Raw genomic sequence first — 21,771 nt, 5'->3', positions numbered from 1 at the left:
AAATAAATTTAAATCATTTTGCCCTTGTTTTTAATATATTGTCTATTGTACTGCTTTTAAAAAGAATTAAATGTGCATTTTTTTTCTCTGGGCTTAACTTAAAGGTCACTGTCTGCATTATTTGCTATTTTAGGCAAGCACATAGATTTTTGACGTCATTTTTAAAGTTTTGCAAGCTCAAATAGTTTTTTTAACGTCAATTTTTGCTAAAAACAGAAGTTTATATTACAGTAATAGAAGTAAACTGTAAGTTTCTGCTTATTAAAAATGCATGAAAAATATTCAATTGAATTTTAGAAAAATAAGAAGTAAATCACGTGACAATATCGTAATCCAAAAAATACAATTTTTGTATATTTTTATTTTTAATGTTAAAAAGCCGACTTTAAATTATTTGTTATCCAAACCCTATTTCAAGTTGATTTTAGCAGTTTGACGTAATAATAAGAATGTTAATCATATTAATAATTAATATGTTGATTGTTTTTGGCTCGACAGAAGTTTGTACCATTAAGAATGCCTTACCTATGGGAGCTACGACACGGTTGCAGTCGGGATCGAACCATTGACCCATTGTTGTGAAGCAAAATGTTTTCATTAAACAAAAAAAAAATTTATATTTTAAAAACAGTTTTTTTTTCACAGCTATTTAAACAATAAAAGCTGTTTTTTTACCACAAAAATTGTGGCTTATATCGTGTAAGGAGAAAATAATAACATGCCTTTTTATTAAATTCTTTTGTGTATCAATCGAACCAAATTAACAAGTGATTTTTATATTATTTTAATATAAACAAAACATAATAAAACATGTTTTTATTTTTAGAGATTGTTTTATATATACAAGAATTTAAAAAAATTCGAAAATGTAACTTGTTATATAATTGTTACATAAGCCTCGTGCTGACGAAGTGTTTTCTTAATAGGATTTACGAATTAATACAGCGCTAAATGTTACGCCTGACGACGATATTTTTAATAATTTATGCTCTGTAGCACCACCTTGTGAAAAATAAAAAAATTTTTTTGAGATTTTTTTTTTGTATTTATTTATCGCTGATGTGGGAGGATCGACTTCACGAAATAAACATAGAGTAACTTACATTAGTTATCCCGACCCTGTTTCGAATTGGGATTTTATTGATTATAATTGCCCGCTAACTATAACTGCTGATTAAGTGTTGACTTAGCAGGAGTTTATACCGATCTTTATGCTATTTATATTTGGGTAAAATAAATTATTGTTTAAGCTTACTATTCTTAAGTCTTTACATTTTCAAAATAATAATAATAGATTTTTACATTTTATCGCGGTTTGTTCAAAAAATCTGCAAAACCAAACATAGAAACAACATTCGTTTTTATATGACGTCATGCTCAATGAACCTTGAAAATGATTGTCTTCACGTTTTCACAATTTGTAAACAAGACAAAAATTTGTTGAAATTTAAGAAAAACAACGTTTTTTATGAAAATAGCAACAAAAATGTAAAAGGCAACACAAAATGTCGTCAAGTGATGTAGAATCTTACGCAGAAAGACAAGAAAATGAGTTTGAAATTATTCAGTCGATTTTTAACGACGATGTTCTGGATTTACGAAACAACGACGCATGGAAAGTAAGTTATACATTTACAATTTGATTTTTAAAATTAATTTACCCTTAAAAGGTATTGTGGACCGGTTGTGGTTTAAGAAATTGTGCCTATTGAATGCATCTTTTATCCTTGCGCTTTTTACATTTTTTTGGTGGTACTAAAATACGGGATTCGGGAAGTTGCGGGGTGCGGAAAATATTGATACCGAATGTAAACGTAAAAAAAAGTTGCTGAATGCGGAAAAAGACGGAACTTTTATACCCTTTCTTAATCTTCTCTTGAGCTTTATAGTTAATTTCGTATCATCTCTTGGCCTTTAAAGTCAATTCCACATCATTTCTCAGTCTTTTAGGTAATTAGAGTATTTATCTCGCAGTAAAGAACAATAATGCTTATATTTTTTTTGTCTTATATTTTTTTATCTTTGATGTGTTAAAGCCGACTCATGACTTAAACATAGAGTCTTTTTTATTTTTCTAACCCAGTTTTAAGTTGACCTTATCAAATGGGAAATTATTGAATAAAATTGCCCTATAGTTCATCTGTCAAGAGTTTTTTTTTTTGGCAGAAGTTTGTACTGTTTAAGGTCGGTACAGCATAAAAAAAGGGGTGAATGAAACTATTCTACTTCTTTAATGTGCTAGCTTATTTAAGTTTTTATTACAATCTGTACTCTTGCTCTGTCTAAATACTAAGTGGCCAGTTCTATCAGTGTGCTACATTATAAAAATAAATGTAAAAAAACTAAGGGTAACAAATATTGAGTTGTATAATTAGCCTTAGAAGTTTACCTTTTTACAATAGCCCACATAATATATATGCACAATAAAGCAACCAAAAACAACCGTTTATTAGGCCGTTCACTACGCCACGCCATACTATTCATTTCTTACACTTTTAACTAGCAAGTCACATGATACAGACAACAGAGATAAGATGTGCCCACGTGACTATACAATTAAATGGCGGATTTGTTAAAATACACATATAATTTAAAAATTTGATTTTTGATTGTAATAGGTGAAGAGGCCCCCAGAGTTCTTGTTAAAGTTAAAACCTCAAGAAGGTATGAGTGGAAAGAAAGAAGGACAAAATCATGTTGATGTTAAAGTGAAATTTTTACCGAATTACCCAGATAGGTTAATATATATATATATTTTTTATATTTATTTATTCTCATTGTGGGAAAGTCGACATCATGGCCTGGGTAACAAATGTTATCAAATGTTAGGCGATGAAAATGACCCTTTTACATTAAGAATAATTGAATATTAAAAAAATCTGGTTCTTGTTTTAAAAATTATATATTTTTTTATATATAATTTTTTAACTATTGATTATATTTTCTAGTTGTCCTGAATTGAAATTTGAAAATCCTGTTGGTTTATCTGATGAAAATGTGGCAGAATTAGGCAAGAAAGTAAAAAATTTGTGTAATTCACTTCTGGGAGAGGTTATGATATTGGAAATGGCACAATTAATACAAGTTTGTAATATTTTTCATTTACTATATTTTTTGTTTCTGGTGTAGTAAGCAGACTTTTCACTCTAAATTGCCTAATAATCAACTTTTCCATTGTAATATACCTGCAAAAGTACAGTTTATGTTACCTTGCATCAAGTTGTTACTACATGAAAGCAGTAGGGATTGAAAATATCTCATGTACTGTAACAAAATGCTCTATAACTATCTCATGTTACTAGTACTTACATTTTTAATGTGGCTACCTTTTTTTGATTTTCTGTAAAGTTTTCTGATTCTTAATTTGCTGATTAGTTTTTGGCATTCAGTAGAAATTGAAACCAGGGTGTAATGTGTTGTTGTTTTATTTTTTTGTATATATCTTTATCCTTGATGTGGGAAAGTCGAATGCGCGACTTAACTATAGAGCAACATTAGTTACTTCGACCCAGTCTCGAGTTGCCTGTGGCAGTTTGGGATATTATAGATTATAATTGCCTGATAATTATGCTGATGATTAAGTGCTGGCTCAGCAGGAGTTCATACCGTTTATAGCGCCTTACTCAAGGGCACTACAGCATGAAATCAGTGGGGATTGAACCCACGACCTCATGTGTGGTGTAGCAAGTGTTCTTACCACTACACAACGCTGCTGGTTGAGTTTTATGGCAGTCTTTTAATCAATAGCAAAAGTGCTGGTTTTAGTTTTAGGCTAAATTTTATTTGATTATTATTAAGAAGCCTATAATTTTTGTCTTTTATTTGAATTATTTATTTAGGAATTTCTACATCAACATAATGTGCCCAGATATGAATCAATTTATGAAGAAATGGTTAAAAATAAACAAAATCAACTTGAAAGAGAAGCGAAAGAAGAAGAAAAAAGAAAAAGGTTGCAACTACAAAAAGAAGCTTTACAAGTGTGTTAAAATTATTAAAAATAGGTCTAGGTTTATTTATTGCAAAATTTGTAGTAGCATTAAACTAAAAAAAAAAAAATTTTTTTTAAAAATATTTTATTTTTATTTTAGATGAAAGAGATAGAGGCAGAGTTGGCACACAGACATCAGGAAGAATTAAATTTAAGAAAAATAAAGAGAAGGGAAAGAGATTCTTCCAAGAAAAGAGGCTCTCTAGGTAAATAGATTAATAAAAATTATTATTTATTTTTAACTTTTTTATGATTTTTTTCAGTTAAATTAAGGTAATTTATTTTTTTTATCCTCAATGTGGAAAGGTCGACTTCACGACCTAAACATAAAATAACATTAGTTACCCAGACCCAGTCTCAAGTTGCCTTTGGCACTTAAGGGGGGCGCTACACTATATGAGCAGTGTGGATTGAATGCAGGACCTCATGTAATATAGACAATTGTTATGACCACTACTACCAGTAACAGTCCAATTTTTGCCTGTGATAATTTACCCACCACCACTGAGTTTTTTTTTTATTTTGAATCACATTAAATTGGACCATATACATATAGTTTACCAAGCTTTTATAGATTTAAATTTTTTTTTGGCTTTAGATGTAATAATCATTTAATTTCGCAGACAGACCACGGAACATATCAGAAAGTAGCACGAACAGTAATGATAATCACAACAAGGGTAATGGAGTTTTGGAACTTAAATTTGGAGGAAAACAACCAAAGACTGTGCATAGAGGGGAGAGCATCGGTAACTTGCTTAACTTATGAATAATACTGGAAAGTAAAAAAAACATTACTGGAATAAGTATGAACTAAACTCATGACTTTATGTTATATTACCAAAGGTTCTAATCAGCAGTATGGTGTAGTGGTAAGAACACTCGGTTTCACTACATGAGGTCTTGTGTTTGATCCCCACTACTCTCATACTGTAGTGCCCTTTAATAAGTAACCATAAATGGTTTTCTGCTGTGCCAGCACCTAATTAACAGCTTAATTATTATCAGGCAGTTATAATTTATAATATCGTAAACTTTCAAAGGAAACCTAAGACTAGATCAGGGAAATTGTGCGTTACTCTATGTTTTGGTCATGAAGTTGACCTTCTCAAATGGAGGATAATTCATATTATCTAAATGCGATTTTTATTAAAAAAATTAATTTTTTTTTTATAAAAAATCATAGGTTGTGGACAAAATGGTTGTATGGTTTACGCTGGTATGGACACCACCTCTGGTCAACTGGTTGCCATGCATTGTTGGAAAATACCATTTCCATCTCGTAAAACCATGTGGTCGCAATCAGAACGATTAAAAGTGGATAAGTACTTTAAAGTTATAAGCACCATTGAACAGGTAATAACAGTTGTTCAAAATTTTAATATAGTATAAAAAATTATTTTTAAAAGATTTTATTGTGATATTGTTCTTGGCAATTAAAAATAATAATTTTTATGGTTAACGGGACAATTTTTTTTTTTTTTTGTTGTTGTTCAAAGCAATAACAGTGTCTGCTTTAAAATATTTTAAAATATCCGGTAGAATGGTATACTGGCCATTAAGTTAAAGCTAAAAGATTTTAAGTTTAAGCCTCACCAATGCCATACTAATTTTCCTTGAATTTAGGGTATATGGATAGCTTAAATATGTTGCAAAAGCGTTCGTTTGCTTCATTATCTCTTTTCATAAATATATATTTGTTTATTACAGGAATTACAAAGTTTAGTCAAATTGTCTCACAATCACTTGGTACCATATCTTAATCTTAAAACTATTGAAACTGAAAATTTTGTTGAAATTTATGTTCTACAGGAATTTATTAAAGGTAGGTTTAATTAAAAAAAATAAAAAGTATAGCCTATATTATTTTTTTAAATTTATTACAAAAAAGGTATATATTATATATATAATGTGTATAAAGCAGTTTTAGTAAAAATTTCAGCAGTATATCTTGCAGTACCAATTTGTGTTATATAAAAACAGTAAATCAATTTTCAAACTCTTTTTTTAATTCTGGTTAAAGGCTTAAGTGCTAAAATTTTTACATAAAATAAAATTTAAAAATCTATTTAATGTTTTCATTTTGATATTTAATTTTGAAAATTTAGAAGTCATTTCACTTTTTGTTATATATACAAAATGTAATATTTGTTGTTGATTTTTTTTTTACTTTTTGTTTGTTAAGGTATATCTTTACAACAAAAAATTCAGAATAAAGAAATTGTTTCTCTGGAAAATCTTAGAGTTTATGCTGAACAAATGTTATTGGCTCTCAATTATTTACATAGAAAGTCAGTGGTACACAAAAATTTCAAGGTAAGTTTTTACTAAATATTTTGCAAATTAGAAATCTTTATAAATAGTCTGTATATAACGAAGCTTAATAAATGTTATTTAACTTGTAGTTGGCCAGTCTGGAAAGTAGGGCAGTTTTCGACGAGATCTTGTGCGTGCAAGCATAAAAAATGACGTGACCGCGCATGCACTTGTACTAAAATTTTTGGTCTACGCATGCACACGTGATTTATTTTTGTGTGTTTTAACTAAATTTGGCCTAAATATGCTACCACAAGACGTCAGTATTGCGCGTGCGCAATTTTTTTTAAAACCAGGCGTGCAAAACGTTAATTTCAGGCGTGCATTTTTTTATCAAAAAAATCTCGTGCGTGCACGCTGTCCAACTTTCCAGACCGGCTAGTTGGTTGCTATTTGAAATAAAAAAGGCAAATCTAAAGTACCATGTTAAGTTTACAGTTCATTAATTTAATTATTACTTTTACAGTTTTGTATTATTATTTTTTTTTGTTACTTTTTTATTTTTTTTTTGAGAAACAACTTAACGTCAACCCAAAATTTTTAAATATTTTTTATTATAGGCATCCAATGTATTTTTAACCCATTGTGGGTGGATAAAAGTGGCAGATTATAGTATTGGAAAAAGGTAAAAAATAATATAAGTTCACAAATTTAAAAAATATTTTTTCTGTTTATTTTATTTTCTTTTTCTAACAGGTTAATAGACTTACATAATGAATCAAAATTGAGTCAGCCTGCTGTTAGATTTACAGATGACCAGATACCTAATAAACCTGGAAAAAAGGGAGATATTTTGAGATTTGTAAGTTTTTGTGTTAAATATGTAACATTTTAGTAACATTTGTAGATAACATATAAGTTTTTTTTAAAGTAAAATTTAAAAAAAAATTAAATTTAAAAAACTTTTTCTAAATTTTTAAAATTTTTTGATATTTTTTTTTAGTTTGCAAAATTTAAACAACTTTTTTCTAAATATTTGTTTTAAATAATTTTTTTTTATTTTTTTAAGTTTTACAAAATTAACAGCTTTTTTAATTTTTCAGGGTATAGTTATTTTATCATTAGCGCAAGGCGAACCAATACTAACCTACCCTCCCGATATTTCTAACAACTTTCCACAAGTATTTCAAGATTTTGTTGAAAAATGTTTGGTAGTTGAAGATGTAAAATGCTCCAATATTGACCAGTTACTTGAACATAGCTTTATAAAGGTAAATAGCTAACTGGTGATATTTTATATGTAATTTTGTAACTGGTGATTTTTTATATGTAATTTTGTATTTGTTTATCATCTATGTGGAAGGGCCAACTTTACAGCCTAAACATAAAGTAATACTAGTTACCTCAAACCAGTCTTGAGTTAATTTGGAAGTTTAAGATATTATAGATTATAGTTGCATGATAGTTAATTTTCAAATTGTATTTTTGGCTGAGCAGGAGTTTATACCATTTGTCTCTTATTACTTAAGGAAGCAGCATGGAAGTAATGGTAATCAAACACAGAAGCTTATGCAGTGTATATAAATCCCGGCAGCGTGGTGTAGTGGTAAGAACACTTGCTACACTACCATTAGGTCGTCGGTTCAATTCCCACTGTTCTCATGCTGCAGCACTCTTGATTAAGACGCTATATACGATATAAACTCATGCTGAGCCAGCACTTAATCAGCAGCATAATTACCGGTTAATTTACAATCTATAATATCCAAAATTGTCACAGAAACTCTAGACTGGGTTGGAGTAACTGATGTTACTCTATGTTCAAGCGCATTTGACCTTCCCACATCGAGGATAAAGATATATACTTACTAAACATACCAAAAATACTTACTAAACATACCAAAAATACAAAATCAAAAATTTATAAAGTTTTATATATTTATAGCCGAGTATCTTAAATATAGAACTTAAGTCACCTACTAACTTAAATGGAGTAGAACAACTCGAGGAGAGTGACATTGAGTATAACTCAATAGAAGTTAGTTCACACCCGACTCAACTTTCAAGACTCCACTCAGAGTTTATTGAGCTTGAGTGGTTGGGTAAAGGAGGATATGGGGATGTAGTTAAGGTGAGTTTAAAAACTACTCAAGTTTTAAGTTAAAAATTGAGTGCAAAACTTAAGTTAAAATTTTGATAGCAAAAGAAGAAAAATCAAATTTAAAATTGGCAGTGTGTAAAAATGTTAAAATTTAATACTTTTTTTCAAGTTTGCCTTATATTTAAGTGAAATATTAAAATTAAATTATCAAATTTTTTTAAATTTATTTATTTTTGTTACATTCTTTAACACAGACATCTGCCCATATTGCCTAAAATTATTTGACTAAATGAACAAATTTCATTTTGAAATGGTTTTAGATCAAATGTTTATTTGGTTAATTAAATTTAGTAACCATTTGTCACAATTCTTTTCATGCAGGTTCAGAATAAATTAGACGATCGACATTATGCTATTAAACGAATTCTACTTAACCCCCATAGACCCCAGTTTAACAAAAAAATTACAAGAGAAGTTAAATTACTTTCCAGACTTAATCATGAAAACGTGGTCAGGTTGGTTTCATTATTTTTTTAAATTTTGATCTAAATTCTAGGTCTACAAACCAACTTATATATTAATTATAATTTTTTATTAATCTTACTTAATATTAAAAACCTTTTTTGTGTTTTATATTTTTACCACTAGTTGATAGCCTGCTATACGGGCTGCATAATTTTTGTAATAAGGTCTTAACTCTAAATTAATATTTGCTCGTGATAATTTACCAGACCATCACAACAGCATATTTTTAGTTGTATAGCCCTTATAATTTTGTGTATAAACTGGCTATAAATGCATTTTTATATTGTTTACTATGCTTTATTATATACAGATGTTTTTTTTGCGTTTACAGGATTAAGTTATAGGTAAAGCAGCAAGAGTCGAACCCAGGACTTCATGTGGTCAAATTTTGAGACCTTGTGTGATTAAAATTTTTGTAAACAAATTTTGAGTAAAGTAACCAAAAAATTCTATTTAGGTATTATAATTCCTGGATTGAGACAATACAATGTTCAAGTGATGACATCTCACAAACAAGTTCGAATTTAACAAACACAAACACAACAAACTCTACTAAACCTAGTTTTGACTCATCAAAGAATTCACTAGGACTGATAGGTGACTATTTTTTTATTTTAGAAAAAAATAATTTTGGTAATTTGTGTACATTTTTTTTAGATACAGCTTAAATGCTGTAGCCCCTTGAGTATAGCGGTATAAGTGATATAAATTTGTATCGCGCCAAAAAACAATTAGTAAATTAATTACCAAGCAATTATAAACTATATTACTTTAAATTGCTCAACTCTGCTGGGAGTTACACATGTAACTTTATGTTTTGGCCATAAAATTGACCTTCTTACATTAAGGATAAATAAAACCGGATAAAATTATCTTTTTTAAAGAATTTTTTTTTTTTGTTTAATATTTTTATGATTTTTAATTTTTTTAGACAACATTGAAAAATTTGCTCCTCCACCCGTGCTCTCTAGCACCAGTGAGTGGAGTGTTTGTAGTGAGGAGGTCAGCCACCGGGTGGAAGTAGAGGAGGATGAGGATGAAATTTTCAAAACTATCTATGTGTAAGTTTTAAAATTTTTCTCTTGTTTGTTAAGATTCTATCATATATAGTTTTGAAATATAAATTAATTGTGGGTAATTGGCAGCAATAACATACTAGGCTGCTCAATTTTTATATGATACTAACACCCCTAACCCTAACCTTAACCTTAAACATAGCAAATTGATACCTCAGTCAAACCTTTAGTCGACTGTGGCAGTTTGTAATTTCATTTTTTGCACTTTTTTTTTTTGTATATATCTTTATTCTCGATGTGGGAAAGTCGAATGTGCGACTTAAACATAGAATGAGTAACATCAGTTACTCCGACCCAGTCTCGAGTTGCCTGTGGCAGTTTGGGATATTATAGATTATAATTGCCCGTAATTATGTTGCTAACTAAGTGCTGGCTCAGCAGGAGTTTGTATCATTTATAGCGCCTTACTCAAGAGCGCTACAGCGTGAGGTCAGTGGGGATTGAACCCACGACCCCATGTGTGGTGTAGCAAGTGTTCTTACCACTTTAGGGTCTTATTTACTAATACTGAAAAAACAAATCAGTTTAACCTTGGCAAATACATGTAATGTTTTCATTATTTTATTTATGGATGCTATGGCATGATTTTAGTTGGGATTGAACCCAGGACCTCACATAGTAAAGTCAAGTGTTCTAACCACTACACTTATGTTATTGTCTAAAAGATGCTAATCTAAGAGTTTTTATTCGTTAATGTCTGAAAGCTAAAAAGAAAATTCTCTGAGTTATTTACCCTAGATTTGGGTGTTACTATTACCCTTCTTTACCCATAAATTATTACCATTTCGTGAAATATATTTATTTTGATTGTCAATAACTAATAAAAATATTAATTTTTTCACAAAGTGACAACTCCTCTTCTGAAAGTATTTTGTTCGATCACAACTCTGACTCGAGTTTAAGCAAGGAAGAAGACCTAAGTACAACTCAAACTGAGTCTGACTCAACCAAGTCAATAATCACTCGACAATATCTTTACATTCAAGTAAGTTAAAAATTGGGTTTATTTTTTAGTAAAAAAATATATTTATAAATATTTTTATATTTTCTTATAAGCAAACTTGTATTTCATTTTTGAAGAAATATTTTTAATAGTTAAATGTTTTACTGCCAGACGTTTTGATTCCCACTGCTTTCATTCTGGGGTATTTTTAAGTAGGGCACCTTAAGGAAAATAAACTTAGCCAAAAACCAACCAGCAGACTAATTATCGGGCAATTACAATAATTAATATCCCAAACTGCTAAGGTCAACTCAAGGCTGGATTAGGGTAACAATGATACTCCATGTTTGGTCCTAAAGCCAGCCTTTTTACATTAAGGATAAATTTATTTTGTAAATTAAACTAACCAAAATAAACTCTTACTAAGCCAAAAGTCATCGGCAATATAGTTTTTAGTCAACATTCCTAAAAATATTCCAAACTGCTAAAGTCCCTTTGACCTAGGTTTGGATTAAGATTAAATGTTACTCTATGTTTAGCTTCCACACTAAGAATAAATTTATGATATAAATTAAATTAACCGAAATAAACTTTTGTCGAGCTAAAATTAATCAGCAGATTAATAAATTATCAGGCATTTAATAATATCCCAGACTGCCAAAGTCAACTTAAGACTGTGTCTGGGCAAAAAATCTTACCTTATGTTTAAGCCTTCAAGTCATTCTTCCCATATTAAATATAAATTTATTATATTTAAATGAAATTAGATGGAGTATTGTGAGAAGAGCACTTTAAGACAAACTATTGATGCTGGTTTATGCCATGAGGAAGAAAGAATATGGAGATTGTTTAGGTAGTTTTTTGTGTAAAAAATTAATGTTAAAAAAATTTAATTTTAATAATTTTAGTTTGCCATTAAAAATTATTTTTGATTTAAACAAGTAAATGTAATGGTGTTTGGTGTTATTTTATTGTGCTATGGTGGGAATTAAACCTTAGACCCCATGGTTGGCAATCTTGCTAGGTATTTAAATTTAAAAAATATTTATTTTTTAAATTTACTGTTAATATTATACTTATTCTAAAAAAAATTATTTAAGTTGTTGTCAGTGGGGTTTGAACCTTAGTCCTATGTTTTTGTTTTTTAGAGAAATTTTGGAGGGTTTAGTACATATTCATGAACAGGGGATGATTCATCGAGATCTTAAACCTCAGAATATATTTCTGGATAGATATGATCACGTGAAAATTGGAGATTTTGGATTAGCTACATCCAGATCTAAAGGGGTAAAAAATAAGTAAAAAGGTGTAAAAGTTAAATGGAAAAAAACAGCAAAAAAGTAGGTATAGGGATAAAATGGGTAAAGGGGTTAGAAATGTGCAAAAGGCAATAAATGGGTGAAAGAGATAAATAGGTGAAAAGGTTAAAAAATGGGTAATGGAAAAACAAAGATAAAGAAAGGGGTAAAAAAATTAATTTTTTGATTTTTTTAACTTTCGTGTTTTTTATTATTTTTTAAATAATTTTTTTGCAGGTTGTTACTGAGAATATTGAAGACTTGGTGAGTGATGGTGGTGACAGTAATGTGACAGGAGTTGTCGGGACAAGTTTTTATGTGGCACCAGAGTTGTTTACTTCTGGAAAAAGGTTACAAACCCTGTTCCAAAAAAAAAATTATTTTTTATTATAAATTTTAAACTATTTTATTTATTTTTTTGTCTTTAAATTTTTATTTTATATATTTCAGAACTTTATACAGTCAGAAAGTTGACATCTATAGCGTTGGAATTATATTTTTTGAAATGTTTTATCCTGGTATTAGTACTAAAATGGAGAGGGTTACTGTATTGGGAAATCTAAGACTGGTAAAAATTTAAAACATTTTATTTATTTGAAAAAACTTTTATTATAATACAAAAATTGCTGTAAAAACCCAACTAAAAGCAAATAAAATTTTTTTTTTTTATTTATTTTAATTTATAAGATATTTTAATTTACTTGAAATTTTATTTAATTTAGATTTTGAAATTTTAGGAAATTAGAAATCTTTAAAAAAAAAATTTTTCATTTTTTATCTTCTTTTTTCATTTTTTTTTCTAATTTTTTATTTTTAAGAATTTTTTTCAGGCTTCTATAAATTTTCCATCTGATTTGGATGAAGCCAAATTTCATCGGGAGAGTGAGATCACTCGCTGGTGTTTGAACCACCAACCTCAAGCACGACCAACTGCAACTGAGTTACTCAAGGTTGGATTAATAAAAATTTTTACACTTCCACGATTATTTGTTATTTTGAAGTATTGTTAAAGAAGACAAAATTAGAATTTAATTTTAACATTGTTTCTGTGAGAAGACTGACTTTACGTCCTAAACTTAGAGTAACATTTATAACCCCCCCCCCCCCCCCCCCAGTCTTGAGTTACCGTTTGGAGTTTGGATATTAATGATAATAATTGCCTGATAATTAAACTGCAAATTAATTACTTCTTTGCGGAACAAAGTTTATTTTCTTATAGTGCTTATGTTCAGTAGTGTTGTATACTGGTCATGGCATTGGACTGCGATCCAAAAAAAGGTTCGAGCTGGACCAATGCCACACTATTCATCCTTGAGCCCAGCTTTAACATTTAGCACAAACATGATACTATGTATGGAAAAAATATATAAAATACTTCACTTAAAGGCAGTACTACATAGAAGCAAGGGGCTTTACACCCAAGACTTTAGAGTATTAACATCAAGTGTCTTAAAACACCACTCCAAATTAAAAGTTTATTTTTTCCTTTAGTGTAAACTTGTGCCAACCCCTGTCCTTGAGGAAAGCAATGTCCTTGAAGCAGTGGGAGAAATGTTGTTGGACCCCCACACTAAACCTTACAGGTTGGTGGTGGACGCCGTTTTTAATCAACCGGAAAATCCAGCTACGTCGGTGGTTTATGATATTGATATGCATACTGTAAGTTATTATGAAAATTACTGTCATATCTCTAAAAACCATTAAATCATATGGACTATGCCTGAAAACACCATTTTACCTACATTAAAATATTTGCTATTAATCCCCTCCTACCTTAACTCCTTCTCTGGAATATATATATATATATATGTATATTTTTTTTATATATATATTTTTATTCTTGATGTGGAAAAGTCGAATGCCCGACTTAAACATAGAGTAACATCAGTTGCTCCGACCCAGTCTCATGTTGCCTGTGGCAGTTTGGGATTTTATATAGATTATAATTGCCCAATAATTATACTGTTAATTAAGTGCTGGCTCAGCTGGAGTTCATACCGTATATAGCACCTTACTTAAGGGTGCTACAGCATGAGATCAGTGGGGATTAAACCCACGACCTCATGTGTGGTGTAGCAAGTGTTCCTACCACTACACGGCGCTGCATATGTTTTTTAATTTCTGATAAAAATTTTCACCTAAATTTTGGTAAAATCTTTTTTTTTTTTTTTAAATCTTCTTTTTGAAAATATGATAACAGTTAGTATACTTTGAAAAATTATTTATTTAAAATTTTTACTAATTATACTAAATGTTTAAACTTGGTTTAAATGTACCTAATTATTACATGCTTATATTCTTTTAGGATTTAGTTTTAGGTGTTTTAAAGGTTAAGTGTAAAAATATTTTAAAAAAGGGGTTGTTTTTTGAAAACATTTTTTTAAATAATGAAAATAATTTTTAAAAATATATTTTTAGCGTCCTTTCTCAGTTACAACCTCTATTGCACAACAAAAAGTTTTCGACACAATCACGACAGTCATACAACGCCACGGTTCAACAAAAGTCAACATACCACTTATGTTACCACGACAACCTACTGATGCTACAGTTGATGAAGTTGTTTTTATGGACACTGGAGGCACTATAGTCACCCTTCCTTATAATTTAAGGGTAAGATACTAAAAAAAATTATAATTTTTTTTTTTAATTAAAAAAAAACTGTTAGTGTGGTGTACCAGTTTTGGAATTAGATTGCAAGCCGGAAGGTATGGGGTTCAATCCCCACCAAAGCCCCACTATTTTTCCTCAAGCTCTGTAATTATTCATAGTCAACACAATACACTAGCACTCTCTTTTTCAAGGAATATAAAACCAAAACTTTATGGTTTTATGACAAAAAATAAATCTTAAGTTCTGAAATGTGGATACCTATTGTAGAATCAAACTACAAGCCAAAAGGTTTAGGGTTTAAGCCCCACCTATGCAACATTAGTGGCTCTTAAGCCCAGCATTTACAGATAGCTTAAACACATCATTTATTACACCCTTTTACAATAAAAATATAAAAACCTATCACCTTAAGGTTAAAGAAACAAATAAAATGTTGGAAGTGTGATATGGTCTTGGATTACGAATCAAAAGGTTTTATGTTTAAGCCTCCCCAATCCCTTATTATTTTACCATAGCTCAAACACAGCACAACAGCATTCCTTTTAAAATAAAGAACAAAACCTAAAGTTAAAAAAAATTACATCTAAATTACAACCAAAATAATAAAAACTGATACCAAGATTTTTTATATATATGATACACTAACATACTGTTATATATGTTTAGGTTCCTTTCTGTAGGTTTGTAGCATGTAATGGGATAACAAATATAAAAAGGCATGCCATAGATAAAGTATACAGAAGTAGAAAAATAAGAAGATCAAGGCCAAAAGAAATATGGGAATGTTCATTTGATATTATAACCTCTACTGCTGTTGGGTAAGTGAACCGTTTATTTTTTGAACATGGAGTACAGGGTTCGAATCCCACTGTTGGCCTTTTTTAATTTTTTTTTATTTATACTAAAATACTTTTTTTTTAATATAACTTTTATGACATCATAATTAAACGACTATTATGACATCACAGGCTAGTTCCAGATGCCGAAGTGATCTCTGTTGTTGCGGATATAATCTCAAGATTTCCGACTTTATCCTCACGTAATTATGAGGTCACAATTAACCATATTTTGTTGATAAAAGCCGTGTTAACTTTTTGTGGTTTAAACGAGGATAAACACGATGTCGCGCTCGATTTATTAGCAACTTTAAATCATCAGAGCAATGCCCAGGTTTTTATAATTTTTGAAATAATTTTAATCTAAATTTTGTAATTTTTTTTTTGGCATTTCAAGTTTGTTATTGTTAATTTAAGTTAGGTCTTGGAGGGTAACTGTTGTTACCACAACCCACAATTAATCTGCAGATTAATTTTAAATTTGTCAGAAGTTAGTATTAAAAGCAGTGGAAATCAACCCCCACGATCTTAAATAGCATATCAAAGTGTTCTTACCTTAGCTGGTAGCATGATGTAGTGGTCAGAATACATGACTCAATTACATGAGGTCTTGGGTTTGATCCCCACTGCTCTTATGCTGTAGAACCTTTATGAAAGGCACTATAAATGATAAGAACTTTTGCTAAGCAATAACTCAATTAGCAGCTTAATTATAGGACAATAATAAATCTGAAATATTCAAAACTGTCAAAGGCAACTTGAGACTGGTTTGGGGTAACAAGTGTTACATTATGTTTAGGCTGTAAAGTCGACCTTCCCACATCAAGATAAATAAAAATATAAAAAAACATTCAACATCCAACTAGTATTTACTTTCTTTAAAAAATAATATTATTTTTTAAGATTCACGCTTGTCTAAGCAATCTTCCTTTAAACGACCACCAAGTGGCCATGTTGTGCTCATTTGCTCGCTCCAATGGCTCTCTTGCTAAAATACAATCGTCGTTGAAATCGATCACCCGAAACAAAGAAACTGCTGCCTCGTCATGGGCTAGACAGGTTTAAAATTATTTATCAATTTCAGTGTTGCCAAAAATTTTATTCAATTGTTGCCAATTAATTTTTTTTAGTGTTGTCAAACAATTTTATTCTAGTGTTTCCAAATAATTTTATTCCAGTGTTGCCAAATAATAAATTAAATCAGTGTTGCCAAATAATTTTATTTTAGTATTGCCTGATAAATATTTGCCTTCAGTGTTTCCAAATAATTTTTATTTTAGTGTTGTTAATCAAACGTAATTGTATTTTCAATAGGCGTTACATGAACTTGAGGCAATCAAAAGTTTGTTGGAATCGTTTCAAGTTCAACTTCCAATAGTTTTTGATCTCGGTTATTCACAAAAGTTTCACCGACATTATAGTGGACTTATTTTTAAGGTAAAATTTTTTTTGTGTCTCATTTATTTAAAAAAAACAAAACAATAATTTAGGTCTAATAGTAGTGGTCAGAGCACTTGTTTTTACTACATGGGGTCCTGGGTTTAATCCTTACTGCTTTTATGCTGTAGTGCTCTAAGGTAAGGTGCTCTTAACGGTATAAACTCCTGCTGAGCCAATATTTAATATGCAGCAGAATTACCGGGCAAATATAATCTATAATATCGCAAACTGCCAAACTTAACTCAAGTTTGGGTCTAGGTATCAACAACTCTATGTTGCTGTTGTAAAATCGACCTCCCCACATCAAGAATAAATATATATATATATATATATATAAACAAAAATAATGATATTTGTAATTTGGGTTTTTTTTAAACAGCTTCTGTTTTTTTTCTCCATTTTTATTTGGATTTAATTTTTTTTATTTCAAAAGCATTTTGCAAAGATTTGGTTTTAAAAAATATTGTCTGGAAAAAAAAAATTCAAGTACCTGATGAAATAAGTTACCAGCTATTTTTTTTTTTATCCTAAACTTTTAATCAAGAAAAAACAATTTTCTTACTAAGTTAGTTTCTTAAATTTTGATATTATTTTCTGATCTATCTAATTTTTTTTCAGGTCTCTGCCCAAATTCAGAAAAAGAAACAAACTGTTATTGATGTCCTTGCAGTGGGTGGCCGTTATAATAAACTGCTCGAAAGTTTTAATAATTTAAGATTTAATATTAAAGAAGGAAAAATACATCCAACGAGCGGTGTTGGAGTTAGTATAGCTATTGATAAGGTAAAAAGATAAATTGTTTAAGAATGTTGTAATGGTGTTTTAGAACACTTGGCATGAAAGATCCTATGTTTGATTCCCACTTTTTTTTGTATATATATCTTTATCCTCGATGTGGGAAAGTCGAATGCGCGACTTAAACATAAAGTAACATCAGTTACTCCGACCCAGTCTCGAGTTGCCTGTGGCAGTTTGGGATATTATAAAGATTATAATTGCCCGGTCATTATGCTGCTAATTAAGTGCTGGCTCAGCAGGAGTTTATATTGTTTATAGTGCCTTACTCAAGGGCGCTACAGCATGAGATCAGTGGGGATTGAACCCACGATCTCATGTGTGGTGTAGCAAGTGTTCTTACCACTACACCACGCTGGCAGTCTAAGTCCAAGTCTTGAGTAAGGCACTATAACGGTATAAACTCCTGCTGAGCCAATACTAAATCAGCAGCTTCATTATCTTATAGTTAAAATTGGTAATATTTTAAACTGCCAGGGAACTCTAGATTAAGGGGTAGCTAATATTACTCTATGTTTGGGACATAAAAGCCGGTTTATAATTTATATGTTCAAAACCTTTTTTAAATTTTTTTTTTATTAATTTTTTTAGTATAAATTTATAATGTTACAGATAGTAGCTGTGTCTTTAGCAGATTTAGAATCAACTTTAACCACCTCACCTGAACCCAATAAATTATCATCGACAGCGAAATGCTCTAGTGTTGATGTTTTAGTTTGTGCCATAGGCAGATATCAACTAATACACGAAATAATCAAATTATTAAAATCACTTTGGGACGAAAATATAAAAGCAGAGACCGATTATGAAAGAAGTGTGCATACAACTATTCAAGAAATACAGGTAAAAAAATATTTGTAATCAATTTAAATTTAAACACTTGGTTTGATTACCATTACCATATGCTCTGTTAACACTACGACTTATTTGGGGTAACTGATGCTACTCTATGTTTAGGTTGTAAAGTCTTCTTACATCAAGAATAAATAATATAAAAAAAATTATAAAAAGTATTAATTTTAAACACCATTTGCACCTTTTTAGGTTGCTATAAAATGACAGTGAGAATTGAACCTTTTTTTTGTATATATCTTTATTCTCGATGTAAGAAGGTCAATGCGCGACCTGAAAGAGTTGCCTTTAGCAGTTTGGGATATTATAGATTATATTTGTCCGGTTATTATGCTGCTGATTAAAAGGCTGGCTCAGCAGGAGTTTACAGTGCCTTACCCAAGGGCGCTACAGCATGAGAGCCATGGGGATTAAACCCACGACCTCATGGTGGTGAAGCAAGTGTTCTTACCACTACACCACGCTGCCGGTAAAACTGAGAACCTATAGTGTTATTCTACAAAATTATGCTTTAATTTTATCAACATGTCCAACTTTAAATCAATAAAACAAATTTTTTTGTAGGAGAAAGCGCAAAGGAGAGGAATTAGCCACTTGGTATTGCTCAACGAAAAAGAAAGTGGTTTCGCTATAGTGAAATCATTCAGCTGTGACTCAAACTCCAAACCAGTGGAGCGTAAAGTTCCTGTTAATCAAATAGTCGAGTATTTAACCCGAAAGTTAAAAGAAAATGATGATACGAGTTATATTAACTCAAAGTAAGTATTTATTAAAAATATTTAAAACATTTGTATATTTATTTATTTTTAAAATATTTATTTGTCAAATTTATGCTACTTTTTTTTGTATAAATTTATACCAATTTGGGAAGGTCAACTACACGACCTAAACTTAGAGTAACATTAGTTAACCCGACCCAGTCTCGAGTTGACTTTGGCAGTTTGAGATGTTATTAGTTATAGTTACCTGATATTTGCTTTGCTGATTGGTTATGGACCTAGCGAGAAAATTGGTTATGGACCTAGCAGGAAAACCAATTATAGTGTTTAACTCAATGCCAATGTGAGATAAAAGCAGTAGGGATCGAACCCATGACCTTATTTGTAAAGTCAAGTGTTTTTATTACTACACCAACCAAAAGTACTCTTTAAAATATTTTCTAATAATTATTTTTTGATTTTCAGTAAACCAAATTCTACAACAAATAGTACAGACACAAATCAACCAACATACAACAGTAACAACAACAGTGCTGGGCAGGTATCAATTGAGGTGATTTCCCCCGATAAACTAGCTTTTAACACGAAAAAACGACACGAGTTTGAAGTTAGAACGGTTATCCTATCCCTTCCTATTTTAAGCCATATTTCTAGTAAAGCAAAAGTGTGTGTTTTGGCGGTAAGTGTATTGATAATTTTTTTGTTTTATTTTTATATTTTAGATGTGGGAAGGCTAACTTTTTTTTCAAACATAGAGTAAAATTAGTTACCCCAACTCAGTCTCAAGTAGACTTTTGCAGATTGGGTTATTATTGTTTAAAATTTTCCAAAAATTTAATTGGTTTTGGGTTTGCAGGAGTTTATATTATTTTTAGCCATACTTAAAGAAACAACATGGACGCTGTGGGAATCAAACTTAGGATATAATGTGTCGAATCCAAGTGTTCTAAACATTGGGCTCCGTGTGCAGAAAAATTTATTCATTTAATTTTAAACTAATATTTGTTATTTATAATTTACATACTTTTTTCTTAATTTTAGGTCGACTTACACTCAAGCTTACTTAAGTCACTTTCAAGTTCACTCAACTTAAGTAAAACTGAAGAAGAGTTTAACTTAAGTGTGGCACACTTTCTTACCTCAAACACTAAAAATAAGAAATATACGACTCATATTATTGAACATATTTATGAGGTTAGGTTTACAAGAGAGTAAGTGTTTTTTTTTTAAATATTTTAAAAATTTTTTATTATTTTTTAAAATTAGTTTTTTTATTATATTTTTTTAATTCTATTGATTTAAAAAAGATTTTTTAAATTATGTTAAAGTTTTTTCGATATTTTTTAGTTTTTTTAATTATTTTTTAAATTTATATTTTATTAAATTTTTTTTGGTGTTATTTTGTTTTAAATTTTTAAATGTAGGAAAAATTTAACAATTTCTGTTAAATATTTTTTAATTTTTTTAAACTGTATAATTTTTTCATTTAACATTTTTTTTTAGGATTCCATTTATAATGTTATGCAGTTATAAAGATGAAAGTTACAGTATTTTATTATAAAGTTTCCAATTTGCAATTATGTTCCAAATTTTGTGAAAACAAAAGAATAATGAAAAAAAAAACGCTTTATAAAAATGATCTAAAAACAAAAAAAAAATAAGGTAATGTTGATACAATTTTGTTTTTAATTTTAAATTTAATATAAGTCATCTGATTTTATTATTTTCTCCTTTTTCAGATCCTTAGCTGATCAAGATGTTACTGCAATAATTATTTTTTTACATTTTTTATTTCCATGTTATCGTATTTAAAAATTGTTCTTTCAATAAATTTATGATTATTAGGTAATATTAGTGTTAATATGACGTCATAATTACATTATTCGTTACGTCATTGTATTCGCATGACGTTAAAAAAGCAGTGTTGCATTTGCAAAAACACTAAAATCTTTTTTTTTAATTTTAGAAAAAAAAATTAAGTTAATATTTTTTTTTGAATAACTAAAAAAAAATTTTAATTTTATAAAAAACGAAAAAATTTATAACTTCCGACTGGCAATCAATTTACATCAACTAATTAAAAAACGCTCCGAAATCGGAAAAAAAATATTACTTTTCATCAAACAAATCGTTTTATTTACTCATAAACAATCAATTTAATTCCCCGAACGACGTAACAAACAACGAATTTATGACGTCACAATTGTATATTGCGACACGTCAGTCGGCAAAAGGTTGCGGCCCTTCTAAAGTTATTTAGATGAATGATATATGACCCGTAACATAAGGTAATGTGGATATGCATTACGTGTATGTATAATGTATG

General features: G+C 29.6%; 1 protein-coding gene across 1 annotated transcript; it reads left to right on the top strand.

The window, feature by feature from the left end:
• The first annotated feature begins 1,423 nt into the window (after positions 1–1,423).
• LOC145751871 (eIF-2-alpha kinase GCN2-like) lies at positions 1,424–21,294 on the top strand. Its single transcript, XM_082567999.1, has 35 exons — positions 1,424–1,619; positions 2,619–2,737; positions 2,949–3,084; positions 3,840–3,980; positions 4,092–4,197; positions 4,615–4,740; positions 5,178–5,347; positions 5,702–5,816; positions 6,177–6,307; positions 6,868–6,932; positions 7,004–7,109; positions 7,351–7,518; positions 8,193–8,378; positions 8,730–8,863; positions 9,331–9,470; positions 9,805–9,934; positions 10,796–10,934; positions 11,660–11,745; positions 12,041–12,179; positions 12,428–12,540; positions 12,641–12,758; positions 13,021–13,140; positions 13,682–13,849; positions 14,609–14,803; positions 15,470–15,621; positions 15,772–15,973; positions 16,543–16,698; positions 16,954–17,076; positions 17,698–17,862; positions 18,487–18,717; positions 19,291–19,484; positions 19,911–20,124; positions 20,487–20,656; positions 20,949–21,107; positions 21,185–21,294. The coding sequence occupies exons 1-34, from the start codon at positions 1,506–1,508 to the stop codon at positions 21,004–21,006; spliced, it is 4,830 nt and encodes a 1,609-aa protein (XP_082424125.1). The 5' UTR covers positions 1,424–1,505; the 3' UTR covers positions 21,007–21,107; positions 21,185–21,294.
• The last annotated feature ends 477 nt before the right edge of the window (positions 21,295–21,771 follow it).

Source organism: Corella eumyota, chromosome 5 (genome assembly GCF_963082875.1).
Source record: "Corella eumyota chromosome 5, kaCorEumy4.1, whole genome shotgun sequence".
NCBI classification, from domain to species: domain Eukaryota; kingdom Metazoa; phylum Chordata; class Ascidiacea; order Phlebobranchia; family Corellidae; genus Corella; species Corella eumyota.
This window is presented reverse-complemented; position numbering and strand designations above follow the sequence as displayed.

Excerpts from the sequence above, each read along its gene's own strand:
- LOC145751871 (XM_082567999.1), top strand. The coding sequence starts at position 1,506 with ATGTCGTCAAGTGATGTAGAATCTTACGCAGAAAGACAAGAAAATGAG. Across the intron at positions 2,738-2,948 it reads TTACCGAATTACCCAGATAG|TTGTCCTGAATTGAAATTTG; the intron begins GTTAATATATAT and ends TATATTTTCTAG. Across the intron at positions 20,125-20,486 it reads CAAAAGTGTGTGTTTTGGCG|GTCGACTTACACTCAAGCTT; the intron begins GTAAGTGTATTG and ends TCTTAATTTTAG.